At 34.3% G+C, this 13,608-nt stretch overlaps 1 protein-coding gene across 4 annotated transcripts; it reads right to left on the bottom strand.

Annotated features, from left to right (window-relative positions):
* Positions 1 to 364: 364 nt before the first annotated feature.
* On the bottom strand, positions 365 to 12,075 carry LOC135582081 (uncharacterized). 4 transcript variants are annotated; one of them, XM_065149357.1, is made up of 11 exons: positions 11,700 to 12,075; positions 11,224 to 11,255; positions 6,856 to 7,128; positions 6,224 to 6,307; positions 5,620 to 6,144; positions 4,583 to 4,718; positions 4,237 to 4,399; positions 4,019 to 4,147; positions 3,664 to 3,858; positions 3,251 to 3,373; positions 365 to 619 (listed from the first exon to the last, which is right to left on the bottom strand). In XM_065149357.1, the coding sequence occupies exons 3-11, from the start codon at positions 7,103 to 7,105 to the stop codon at positions 509 to 511; spliced, it is 1,716 nt and encodes a 571-aa protein (XP_065005429.1). In that variant the 5' UTR covers positions 7,106 to 7,128; positions 11,224 to 11,255; positions 11,700 to 12,075; the 3' UTR covers positions 365 to 508. The 4 variants fall into 4 exon arrangements, with proteins under 4 accessions (XP_065005429.1, XP_065005428.1, XP_065005430.1 ...); XM_065149356.1 differs by lacking the exon at positions 11,224 to 11,255; XM_065149358.1 differs by lacking the exon at positions 11,224 to 11,255 and having other exon boundaries at positions 11,797 to 12,075.
* Between the last annotated feature and the right edge of the window lie 1,533 nt (positions 12,076 to 13,608).

Genomic DNA, 13,608 nt, shown 5'->3' with positions numbered 1-13,608 from the left:
GCAGAAAGACTTGTCTGTCTCTAAGCATCAACTTCACTAATTTTAAAGGTCAGTCTTCGCTAGCAAAATAAGAAGAAACACACTAATGCTTCATTAAATGGCCTCTTTAAGAACTCATAAGCTGGAGAAAGCAAAACATTGATGTCTCAAAGATTTTTCTCCATCCCACACTTTGTAATGTAGTCCAATATGATGTGCTATAACAACTGTCTATCTCACCTTCAGGCACACTCTTTGAGTTGGACTCTTGGAGCATTGTAGTGAGTGGGTTACCTGCTCTTTTGCATGCCAGTCTTCTTAGAATAACATACAACAAGAAGAAAGAGCTTTTAGCATGAAAGATATGAAGGAACTGACGCTTCGATTGCATAAATAGTCTTTATTAGGTGATAGGATCGAATATACGGAGAATGTTAGTAGAATGGATCATCAATAGGATTACATTGAATACATTGAAGGATATTCTTGAATTGGCTCCAGTATAACTAGTTTGCTCTCTTCAGATATTTTAGTTGCCGAGCGTGACGAGAGTTGGAATTTGCCCATGATCAACAAGATCAATCTTGTTCAACCTCATGCAGCAGAGGACCTGCTCTGGAAGTTCCTCCTGCTTCTGGGCCTGCATCAATTCTTGCTGAAGTTAGTTCAACATCAGATGGATAAGCATTAGTGGATGTTCAAGATGACTCGGGAGACAGAAATGTCAGGTGAACATGATGCTTTAATCTTTTGTTTAACCATGACTGGATAAGAAAGGAGGTTCTGATCAATGCCCGTGAAGCTTCCATGGTGTTGTAAAGAGAGACATAAGATCCTCTTGATAGTTAATGTGCAGTCAGTCAAGTGATCAAGTACATTCAAGCAATACTGATCCATCTTATCTTTTGGCAGAGAAAACAGCAAATGATCTATGAAAGACAAACACAAAATATTACTCCATTCAGAGCCTTAAAAAGATCTCTCCACACATCTCAATCCTGAAGTCCACTTTAAAGATTAAGGACTACAAATGAAGAAACTTATATTAGAACAAATGTACTCTATCTAAAGCCCCAAGAAAGAGACTTCCACACATTTAATGTGCTGAAGTACACATTGACGATTGAGGGCTACAAATGCATAAACCTGATTGTTTTACTTTATTGGATTCTTATATGATTGTAAATTATATGGGTAGGAAAAAAGGATAGAACAGCAAGATTCAAGATGTGATCCAATAAGAAGAGTATTACAAAAGCACAGTCAGTGTGTACAAGAACCACATGAAGGTGCAATTGCAATATAGTAATATCACTTTCTAGCAATGAACCATATATGTTATTGTGGAACTTGTAAATGGGCAAAGATCCAATGGGACATGGAGTTATGAGTGCGATAAAACCAAATATATTGTGTGCATTTATCATGATAAATTAACCAAGAATAAATTTGATATGTGGGTAACAGTGATCCCATGGAGTCAGAGGACAACTCTTCTATAATTTGATCTCTTTAATTAGATATACATTTCTTGTCAGTATCAGATGTATCATGCTTCTTCCACTTGTGTAGGATTATTAGAGTATGATGCACTAGCAGTACTGAATATATATTTCTTCTGTTTCTGTTTAAGTTAAAAAAAAAAAAATCAATATTTGAATTAGAAAGTAGTGTTATATCAAATTCACCTTTTATATCTGATAAGAATGAGTTCATCTTACATCAGCAAATTGGGAACTTCTTCGCCTAAATATTACAAGACATGAGAGATTATACAAGAACAAATGGATGTTCTGGAAAGCAAGGTATGCCAAACAAATAGCAAAGAGTAATCCTTAATAAAGTCTGTCTTGGCTTAACAATCATGTCATATACCTGAAACAAAAATGAAGAGGATTTGAGGTGCTAAATATGTCTTTTTGTATCACCCTCTGCTCTAGCTTCAAATTTTCTTCAATCTCAATATCTAATTCTCCACTGTTTCACCAACTTCTCTTCACTTAACTTTTACTTGTCTTTCCTTTTAGATTGTTTCAAAATGCAGCAATTTTGATCTAATTACTCTTGCGTGTTGACTATTATGATTTGTTGGGAATATTAATTGAAATTATATTTATTCGGAATATTCATTAACTTGAAAGATGCATGATAACTTTTTGGCACAATAATTAAAGCACACAACTTTGTTGTACAATAACAAAGCTGAGTAATTTCTGAGGCTGCTTCATTTCTTGTACTATGTGGTATACATTTACATCTCTAGTTAATTGATAGGTGAAGGATCATATGTTTTCAATGATTTACATGTTATAATGGCCTTTCTTAGGTGGTATTATATAACGTAGCTTTTTCTAGAAACAAAGAAAATTTGAAATTCAGGTTTAGTTGCTTCTAGCCTTCTCGCTTCTTTCCCCAACTCTCCATCTCTCTATCTCGATCTCTGTCTTGCATATCTGGTTTTATAATCATTTACATAGTCTTCTCTGCTTTGACTTCTATCTAATCTATATTTATTCTCGTTTCCAGTTGTGGATTTATATCAGACCTACTTCTTCATGTAAGCTACTTGATACAGCTTATTTGGAATGAAAGTCTTCTATTCGAAGCTTTAGATGCATTTTTCCTGTATTATCCTCTACAATCTATAAAATTTGATCCATAGTTAAAGTTAGTCTCTAGTCTCTCACTCCTCTCTCATATATATTACAAATTTTGACTCAAGCCTGTTATGGAGCTTATATATTACTGACAGCTCTCGGCACAACTGGAGTTTATGCATCACTCACATTCAAGATGTTAATTATGGAGGAGATGCATGCTTTGCCACAGTCGGGAGATATTTCCTAATGATTTTCTTTCTTAGTGAAGTTGTGGTTGATAGTTCGATACCTATATAGGTGTTAAAGAAGGCTAAGCAAACACAAATCAAAGGTGGTTCGGCTTAATGAAGCTCCACAATATGTGCAACTCTGTTTCTTTGATGTTGCTGCTTGACCATTTGTTGTAGCTCACATTACTTAGCATTAAGTTGAGATTGTGTAACAACTACGGGATCTGTGCACTAAGATCCTAACAGTCATACGTATTTATCATTTGGTTTGGAAATTGGAGATCAATTTAGAATGAATATTTTAAGCAGCTTTGCTCATCGAAGATTCAGGTGAAAACTCTAGACTTCTGAGAATTAGTAACTTGTCATCAAACAATCTATTTTTTTCATGATAATCTAAGCCAAAACACAAAACTGGGCCAAACATGCATTAAAAATTACCTGGATTGTTAAACCCAAATCAAGGATCCCATGCTTCAGACGATCTCGAAAAGCTTCTAGGCCTTTTCTTGATATGTAGCTGAAGCGATGTATGTCAAGGTCAATCTCAAAGTAATTTTCACCCTGCAATAACAGCATGTAAAGAGTAAGTACTATCCTAGTTTTCTAAAACAAAGTACAAAAGTCGTCCATGGTACTACAGACAAACTGCTGGATAAAAAGGTTTTCATAAAACTTGGAAGATACAGGATTTAATTATCCAATTTTAAGATTATACAACTAATTATCCAATTTTAAGATTAAACTGAATTTTCAAGTATATAGGTTAAGCAACTTCTGCACAGAAATGCATCTCAAAGTAACAACATTTTAGAATAGTTTAACCAGAAATACAATACATCTTTTATCCTTACCTGATAAAAAGTGTGTTGAGGGCGTGAAAGCACAGGCTTCCTATTATATCCTTGTATTAGCTTTCTTTCTGCAGCGCTCAAATTAAGATCCTCTGGGTTGACCACTCCACCAATAATTTTTAACCTCTCTCTAAAGGGTACACTGGATTCACTTGCAAATCCTTTAACCCTTTCCATTTCATCATCGATAAATTTCTGCAGAAGGCTAAATACTATCAGCTCAAGGAAACATAGAAGTTGAAAATGTGTACAAGCCACTTGTTTTTCTCTTTTTCCCTGTCTGTTTGTTCTAAGAGTGCAACTAACACATTTATTGCACCGATCAACTGTCATTGATTCCTAAAAAGAAACTTACCCTTACTAAATCCTGGAAACTAGAAGAAACTTCTTTCTCATATGATTCAGAAATTTTAAAATACAACACAAGGCTCATTCCTTCACCATCACCTTCACCAAGAAACATTGCAGCAGGATAAGTAGGCACCTGTTAGGAAGACATAAAACATAAGCTTTGCTTCTGACCTTTTTAATCAAGAAAAAGGCAGTCCTTGTAATAAGCAGCTTGACTAATACCTGAATATTAACAATCAGCAGCGAGGGAAGTTTCCCATGTGGCTTGACATATGGAAGCTCAATGTGTTGAGCAATATGATGTATTTTGCGTGGGCATACAAACAAGTCAACACCAATAGGATAATATGGTGCATAGTTTGGAGCCGGAGATTTTTTCTTGTCCCTGCATAAGAATTTTTACATAAAATACAAATCAATGACAGAAGCAAAAGACGAAAAGGTTAGCAGCTTCAAGCCACAGAAAGAATGAGTTTGACAAGAATATTGAAGAACTCATGCATGAAAAGTTTTTGGCTACATAGAGCAGAAAGAACATTCATTTAACATGTACAGGGAAAACTCATGCCTGAAGTAGCTTTCTCCACGAAGATCAAAAGTAGAAGGATCAAGATAGGACCAGCATCCTGGAGTTGGTTTCTCCCCTCGAGCATGTGGAATAACTAGACCTCCTCGGGGACGAAATAAGAGTCTTGTTGAGGCACCTATTTCAACAAAAGAAAAAGTAGTTCTTGTTGACAATGTTTGGACAACAATGCAAGTTTAGATGAAAAACTTTCAAGAATGAAATGTATAAATATAAGTTCCACACCCATCTTGAAAGCAGTAGTGAATTGCAGAAAGCCAACTTGTCAAGTTTGATATTTTAAAAACTAATGACAAGCACAGAGTAGCCAAAATGCATTGACAAGGTTACCAAATATATTGCTTACCAAATATGTTGTCACCACAAACTCTTGAAGAATTCATCACAGGTATGGAATTTACAAAAAAATAGTACATAAAGTCATGGTTCGCCTTACCGGTCCATATCGGTGTACCGACCAGCTATTGGTATGATATATATTTTGTTGTATCGAGTCGTACTGAGTATATCGACACATGATATATAGGAGCATACCAATGTACTGCCCATATCGGTCCCCTATCGGATCGGTACGTACAGCCCATACTAAGCAGTACATCACGGTATGACGAACCTTGCATGAAGTATGGTACTAGAATGAAAGCAAAGACAACCAACATGCTATACCAAAAAAAAGCTATGTATCAACTAATTCTAAAAAAAAATATTATAAGAAACCTTTTATCCTGATTGTCTCCTACAATTTATTAAGATAGAAGGTTCCAGAACTAACAAAATATGTAAAAGGCTCCTTTTTGATCCTCGAAGAAACCATTAATAAGAGAAAGCATAATATTTTGTACGTGATAAAAAGTGAAACATTATGCTAACTTTGATAACATTCAAGTGTGACATTTAAAAATCCATAACAACTAGGTTGATGTGGGCCATAAGTATATTTTCTATATATATATATATATATATATATATATATATAAAATAAAAATTAAACAGAGTGGATGTTAATTGTTTATACTCACGGAACTCGGTGGTTTCTTCTCCATCATAAGACTTCCTCGTGTAAGAAAGCCTGATAACTGCAGACTTTTTCTTTTGACAAGATGGGCTAAGTTTTGTCATGTGATAGATCTTATCATTGAAGCTCACAGAAGAAACTAATTTGCGCAAGTATGATTGTTTCTTGTTCCCAAGAGACTTCTCTTCAGTATCATGTCTTTCTCTCAAACCTTTAAAGCTACCATATGAATCTGCCAAAAACTTTCTCTTCTTCATACAAGCTTCGGAGCCTAGGGTCTTATTGACCTTTCCCATAGGAAGTTCACGACGGTGAGGCTTTATAATTTCTGAGCCATCAGCATCCTTCGCTTCGTCCTTGCATGAAATCTTATCCATCTTACCTTCTCTTTTTAAGTAGTGTTCAACTGCCAACGTCACTGGAGTAGTACCACAAAATCCCTCCAACTTATACATTGCATCAACTAGTCGTGAAGCATTTTCATATTGCAACATTTGAGCCCCTATTTCATCCACTGATGGACTAGAATCTGCAAATGATAAAAAGTAATAAGTACTTGTTGGAAGGTCAGTTATGAAATTATATCTCATAGGATTCATGTACTTGACCTCCATGGACACTGCTGAAATCATCATCAGAATCAGACTCTAAAATGCTGACCGAGTCAAACCATGTGTCTTCCTGGCATATTCCTACAAACATTTGTATGTAGGTTAGACTTTGAGGAAGAAAATAACAATATACATAGTATCAAGAGAGCAAATGACCATCTGATCTTGTAGTGGGTAATTCTTCCTGTTTTCTTCGATGTGGTGCCTTCTACCACTATCTTCTATTTTCACAGGATGTATGAAGAAATTGCTCATGTCAAAAGAAGTGAACTCCTCCCATTCGAACGATAATTATTATGATGATTCATATTTCATATTACGATGATTATTATTGTGGCCATGTTGATTCATTGGAATTAACCTCAGTACACACTTCTTTTAGATTTACTTCGCCATCAGTATATATACAGAAAAGAAAACATCAAGAGTAGATCTAGGAAGGTGCAAGATTATTATGAGGCAAACCAACTAGGCAAAGCAAATGCCAGGGTGTATATATTTGAAAAAGAAATAGAAAGCAAAACAATCAACTTACAAAAAACAATTCTAAGCAGAGTCTAGGAAAACTGTCATACAATGTATAGTATACATATCCAGATAGAAAATAGTTCGAGTTTGAAGAACAGTACCATAAGAGTCAATCTGACTATGGTGCCACTGCAACTGCGTTAGATGGAATTTTCCGCTTGTTCTTGCAGCAGTCTCAACATGAACAAACTCACTTAAAGCATAATCAGTTAAGCAATTTCCAGCAGTGCCAATCTGAGTTTTAGATGCCTTAGGACGGGAACCTGAAATTTTTCCATGGTATTTTCTGGATCTGTGGGTGTACTTTCGAGTCCTAGATCTACCGCTTGGCTTTGATATGCATACACCCATGATGATCACTCAGCGTTATGAAGCTGGGCAACAAGGACAAATCCTTTGATCAATATTCAAAACTCTATAGGAAATCCAGGATAAAAAATACACAAACTTCAAGAGAAAAAGATCTAAGATGTATGTGCTTCAATAAAAAATGTCAGAAATTACAGATAACAGGTGAGACTGAGACATCATTAAATGTTATATCCATCTTTTTTTCTGTCAGACAGGACTAATAAATGCAGAGTTCACCTGTTTAGAAAATGACTTATTATTTGTAGGTTCCATTTTCCAAAACCTTTTTCAGCTGCTGACTTTAGTACAGTTTTTTACAAGTTTCAGATGTTCTTGATAATATCATGTCAACCTGACGCTTGAAAATGATGACTACAAAACATGTTTTCAGCATTTTATTTAGAGTCAATCAACTCCAGCAATTGCAATGTATCTCTACTGCAATGAATTCAGTTGAGTCAATCCAAAGAATGAACTAAATAATACTGGGGAGTATACTAAGAAAAGGATAAGTGAGATATCATAATCATCATTGTATCATACATTTGATATGCTGGACCAAAAATTACCCAACGAGAACAATAACATAAAACTTTACCAACAAAGACTTAGAAACAATGTAAGCCACTCATCTACCTAGCAATCAAATTAAAAAAGAATGAACTAAATAATACTGGGGAGTATACTACTTAGAAAAAGATAAGTGAGATATCATAATCATCATTATATCAAACATTTGATATGCTGGACCAAAACTTACTCAACAAGAACAATAGCATAAAACTTTACCAACAAAGACTTAGAAACAATGTAAGCCACTCATCTACCTAACAATCAAATTTAAAAAGAATAGCTCACCGCAAATGCTAAAACCTCAGACATGCCTTCACCTATTTGACACCTTTCACAATGCACAGCCTCAGGAACCACAAGTTAAACTCTAGAGATGCACAGACAATCCAGTAAAACACAACATCTCGTGCACATCCAATATCCAATTACAAAAATCACTAACTGCTTCTTACTTCACCTATAGCATGCCCCAAAGAGAGACCAAAGTCATGTTTTATAACTGTGATTCACACAAGCAACTTTAGTGAAGAAAAGACATCTTTAGAATGATGAGGAGAGTTTTCATCAGGATCACTTAAGAGAAAATGAATATAAATATAGATAGAAGAACAAAGATGAAAAAGAAAAGAATCAAGAGAGAATAGTGCTACACGATAAAGAAAAGAGGAGGGAAGAGTATTCAAAAATCAAAACTAAAAGAAAAAAAATGGATGAAGCTCCGATTTATGTCAAGTTTGAATTTCAGGTATATGTCTCAAGCATTAGTCACCCATGAGATGTTAATACTTTGTATGATGTACCAGTGACGCGTCCATTATAATTCATGATGTCAGTCAATTTTCATATCGTTCAAGGCTGATCCAGTCTTAGCTAATTTCTTGGTCTTATAGCCAGAGATATATCATAATAAACTACACTTAGTGAAAATGAACTAGTCGGCAAGTTTTAACCAAATCTAGCTTACTCAATAGCCTGAAAAGAAGAAAAAGAAGAGAGGATTGGCAGAAGGAAAAGTAGAAGAGGAAAACCGATGCGGAGAACAGTAAAACAAAATAGACTTGAGATTGAGTAACAGAGGAGATGTTTCTACTATTATATTTACTAGTCATAGCAACTCTGATATTTGCCATCTGCCACCACTATTACAATATTCTCCATCCAGTACCACATAAGAAAGAGGAAAGCAAATCAAAAGAAGGAAAGCAAAGGTTAGAGAGAAACTTCTAAATGTAAGAAAGTAAAGATCCCAACACAAAAGAAGTGAGATGTCATAAGATTATGAAGTAGCATTAAATTCAGTGGCCACTTGTTTCAAGTAAACTTTTGTTTATTTGTCTCTGTATTATCCAATACTTGATTCTCATGAATGTTCAAGAAGCATTGGGCCACTGTGGAGCCTACTGTCATCTTAGCTACAAGTGAAAAGTTTTGGTCATCATCATTTAGTATGATAGTTTATAATAAATATACATAATTACTTTTATTGAATTATTCTCCCTTATTTTTCATTGTTATCTTTTATATTTTGGATTTGTGCCTTTCAAAAGTGATCCATCTTTTGAAATGTGAATGTAAAAGAATAATTTAGAACAAAATATTTTTGGCTTCTCAAATTTTTTGATTTTATATATTTATGTGACCAATCCTAATCATACTGATATGCTCCAATCATTCCTGTTAATCTCAATCATTGCAAAAACTATTACCAATTTTGCAAACTATGTTATCTATATAAGACATCAAAACTTGCTAGTTTTGCCAGATATTAGATACTCTGAAACATAATAGAAATCTTCTGCAATTTATACATATTTATATTAAAATATTGAGCATATGTGGGACACTTGTATCATTTTTATAAGGCTTAAAAGCAAGTTCGACAATCATTAAAAAATGCATCTAATAAGTACTTTTGACATAGTATTTAATGTTTTGTGAATATGCATGTAATAACTTTGTGCATTGTTTCCAAGCATATGAATGATTACTATAATTAGTAAAGATTTGACAAATGAAGATCTCAACCTCTATAACAATACATTAAAAAGGTATATGCATTAATTATCATGTCCATGTCATGGCATGCCATACAATTATAAGATTTGTCTATGTCTAATCAAAAGTTACATCATGGTTGATTGCCTGAATAATGTTATAACATATTTACATTCAGCTATTTCTTATTTTCTTATTTCTATTATCACATAAATACTAGTTCTAGCAAATCCATCCACTAGTTGTAGGTTTCTTCTCTTTTTTCATTTTTTTTCCCATGGGCCAAAAGTTTGATCCAATTTTATTGCAAATCTACATAAATTTAAATTTCTGTAACACCATAGAGAGAAAATAACAGTTGATATATGTCGTCATTGGTTTGTTGATATAGATACACTCCCTCGATCTATTCACCCTTTGTTGATAAAGACACACTCCCAGAAAAACGTCCTCATTGTTTCTAATCACAATTTTGTGTTAAGTTTATTAGTCATTTGAAGATATTAACCTTCATGATAGGAACCAATTTTTATAATTCTGAGGCCTGGCTGTACTTGATTTAACACTACAAAAGACTGGAAATTCTAGATGAGAACACACCACTACAAACAATTCCATCTTGACGAATATCAATTTGAGCTTAGATCTAAATTAAGTATAATTAGATAGAGGTCAGGTGTAGAAGTTATAGGCTTAAGTTTACCCTTTTTATATTGAATTTATTTTATAGACACTTTCTAGGTTTAATTTGTTGCAAAAACCTTTTTATTTTCAATGTGTTATGTGATTATTTTTATTAAATTTTGGTCTAAATTGAGCTTATGTTAGTTTAAATTAACGTGGCCTTAGTTAGCCAATTTATTTTTTTATTCAGTAGTAATTTGGTTTAGACTTAAAGCTTTGTTATTAATGCCCAATTTTGGATAGTTTTAAATAGTTGTTAGTTGGGACTTTAAATGGCTGTATTCTGATTTGTTTTGTGTTCAGAGAAGGTATATAAGTTCTTTGTTTAGGTTTCATGAATGCAATGCTCACTACCCCATCCAACAACATCAGCAGTAATGATGCTCACTCTCTTTAAGACCAAGTTTTACACATGTACAAAAAGCTTAATACCTACTATTGAAATTATATTTTTATTACCAATGATAAAATTTAATACCATGAGAGACTAATTCTAACAATTTACAACTAACTAATACTGCACTTCAACAATGTACAGTTTTCTGTTTTCAAATCATAAAATAAATCTCAATTAGAAGACAATTACAAAACACAAAGTTTTACTAGGATTATCAAGTAATATAAAACACAATCAGCTTGTGATCATAATCATGAGATTAACCCCAACGAGCAACAACAAGAGGTTAAATAGAGCATTATCATTTGTACCTCACTATGGACTTAACAATATAACTAGATGGTTAAAGTTAGTCATGCTGCAGAGTAGCATTTCACCTTCAAAAGTTACAGAAATCTTAAGAGAATATACTTTGATTTGCAATGGTCAGTTTGAATTGAACAACATTGAGACTTTTGCTGTTACTTACAAGCAAAGGAGGCAGGTATGCAGCAGTTTTACCTAGTTGAAAACATAATAAACAAAAAATTATCCCTTCGATTTTTGAATTTTAAAATGGAAAAAACAAGAGATGAGGTGACTGGAAATTCCACATTGCAGACCACATACCACTGTCAGAACTTATATGAATCTGGGTACAGAGAAATCTAAATATAGGAAAATGAATCACGACGACTTAGATGCATGCGTGCACCTTATGACTCCAAAATTACACGAAAGAACATAGAAAAACAAAGAACATAATCTAGAATCTAGATAACAAACTCGTGAGCAAAACATTAAAACGTAAATTCCTTTTAAGGAACCCAAGATAGGCTGGTACCACCAACAGAGCTTGATGGTTACACCGTATAAGATAAAGTAAGAGGAGCACTGGAACAAAAAATGCACTATACAACAGCGGATGATGAAACTAAAGAAACAAATGGGGAGGGCGACAAATACCTGAGAGTAATTTATTGGATCAGAACAGGACGAGAGGTATAACCCATGAAAAAGATTAGAACGGCATGGATCGAAAAAGAGAAGTAAACATTCTAACCGGCAACAATTGCCAATAGGAGAGGGAGCGGCATCTCAAAGATGTCGTGCCCTCTTCTCTTCTTCGAGTCCCTACGAGGAGGAGGAAGACGAGAAGAGGCTAAAAGGAGAGATTGCCACCCTCGCATCCTGGCTATTCTTAGACTCCTTTCTATTTAGCGATCTGGAAGCCCTCTCCGGATCGAGCGAGACTCGGAGGCTCCAAGCTGCCCCCTCGCCCCATGTGGAAGCCAAGCCCGACGAGAACGGGCAACTACATCGATTCAACGAAGTCTCTCTCTCTCTCTCTCTCTCTCTCATATAATATATATATATATATATATAATAAATTTCTGAAAACACTCCTGATAAATTTTTGCCCCAAGTTCCATCAGACCGGCCTTATGTGCGAGAGGTATTATTACCTCCGTGAACTTAGTCGAACCTTCTTACGTGTGAGGGTCACGACCAAGGTGATACGAGCCATCATTGTCATGCCCCCTCGTTTCCTAGGTGAGACCAACGAGGGTCACCATCGTTGCACCCCTTTCTTCATCACATTAGAACGAGACGGGTTCGTGAAGACGACGATAGGTTTGATAAGACAAAGAGGAGAGGAGGCAACGGTGGAGGTGATGCAAGGGTAGTGTAGGGTGGAGGTGACAATGGGCTTGACGGAGATAGGGTAAATTGGTATTTTCACATAATAATGGGTGTTTCGTGAGAATTTTTCAAAGATATATATGCATATATTAAGAGTAAAAAAATTAAAGTACTTTTACATATGTATTCTTAACATATACTCGTGTTACAATTCAGATTAGTCACGTCTACCTATAGCTACTAGCTAATTAAAGTTAAAAAAAAAATAGAAATATAATATACCTTAAATAGGCATATTATATTCTCATCATCAGAATAAGAAAAATTAAAGGTGTTTTACATAAATATATTTGCAAAATTTTGAAAATAATGTATTAATATCCTTCGTACTGATACGTATGTCCCTCTTCTACTACATTAATATTAATAGATATTAATACATATGTGTTAATATCTCCCTCTTGATATCAATACATATGTAATTAATATCCTTCATATTACTACAGATATATGCAAGTATATCTCTCTTCTACTAAAATTAGGTTAATCACATTTAACTATAGCTAAAATTGACTAATAGTTGAAAAGAAATTATAATATAAAAGTACCTTGAATATTAAGGTATCTCACTGTCCTTTGGGTAATTTATTAAAAAAATTTTAATAATAAGATTTTATCAGATAACATCCCACGTTTGTTTTTTTTTTATTAAGGTTGCCCATTTAATTCATAGTAGGAACAAATATTTACCCTTAATAAATTTGAAAAAAATATTCAATATCCATTACTTTGGTTGACTTTGATTTTTTTGACTTGAACTGATTTGATGGACTGAACCAGATCGATTCAATATAACTCTAAATATTTAATTATTTATTATTAGGGCCTAGTTTATGTGTTTTTTTCCCCTAAATCACTCTGCTACTCTCATTCTACCATACAATAGCACATTTTACTCTCATTCTTCTTGTGGTGGGTGACAATGTCACTGTCTCCATCCATCTAAAGTGGCAGCAAAGGAGCGTCGTCGAAGAGGAGAGGAAGGGGAGCTCGCTAATGACATCGGTGGTGGCATCGTCGTCGTCGACTTCCTCCTGAAGGTATCACCGAAGAGGAGAGGAAGGGGAGTAGTGGTGATCGTTGATAGATGAGTTACTGTCTTTCCTAAAAGAGTTAAAAGTTCATGACTATGAAATAATTATTTCTTTAATGAGTATGGAGAAATGATATT

Source organism: Musa acuminata, chromosome BXJ3-4, assembly GCF_036884655.1.
Source record: "Musa acuminata AAA Group cultivar baxijiao chromosome BXJ3-4, Cavendish_Baxijiao_AAA, whole genome shotgun sequence".
In the NCBI taxonomy this organism is placed as follows: domain Eukaryota; kingdom Viridiplantae; phylum Streptophyta; class Magnoliopsida; order Zingiberales; family Musaceae; genus Musa; species Musa acuminata.
This window is presented reverse-complemented; position numbering and strand designations above follow the sequence as displayed.

Excerpts from the sequence above, each read along its gene's own strand:
- LOC135582081 (XM_065149357.1), bottom strand. The coding sequence starts at position 7,105 with ATGGGTGTATGCATATCAAAGCCAAGCGGTAGATCTAGGACTCGAAAG. Across the intron at positions 4,719-5,619 it reads AGAAGAAACCACCGAGTTCC|GTGCCTCAACAAGACTCTTA; the intron begins GTGAGTATAAAC and ends TTGTTGAAATAG. Across the intron at positions 620-3,250 it reads ATTTGGGTTTAACAATCCAG|GCCCAGAAGCAGGAGGAACT; the intron begins GTAATTTTTAAT and ends GAATTGATGCAG.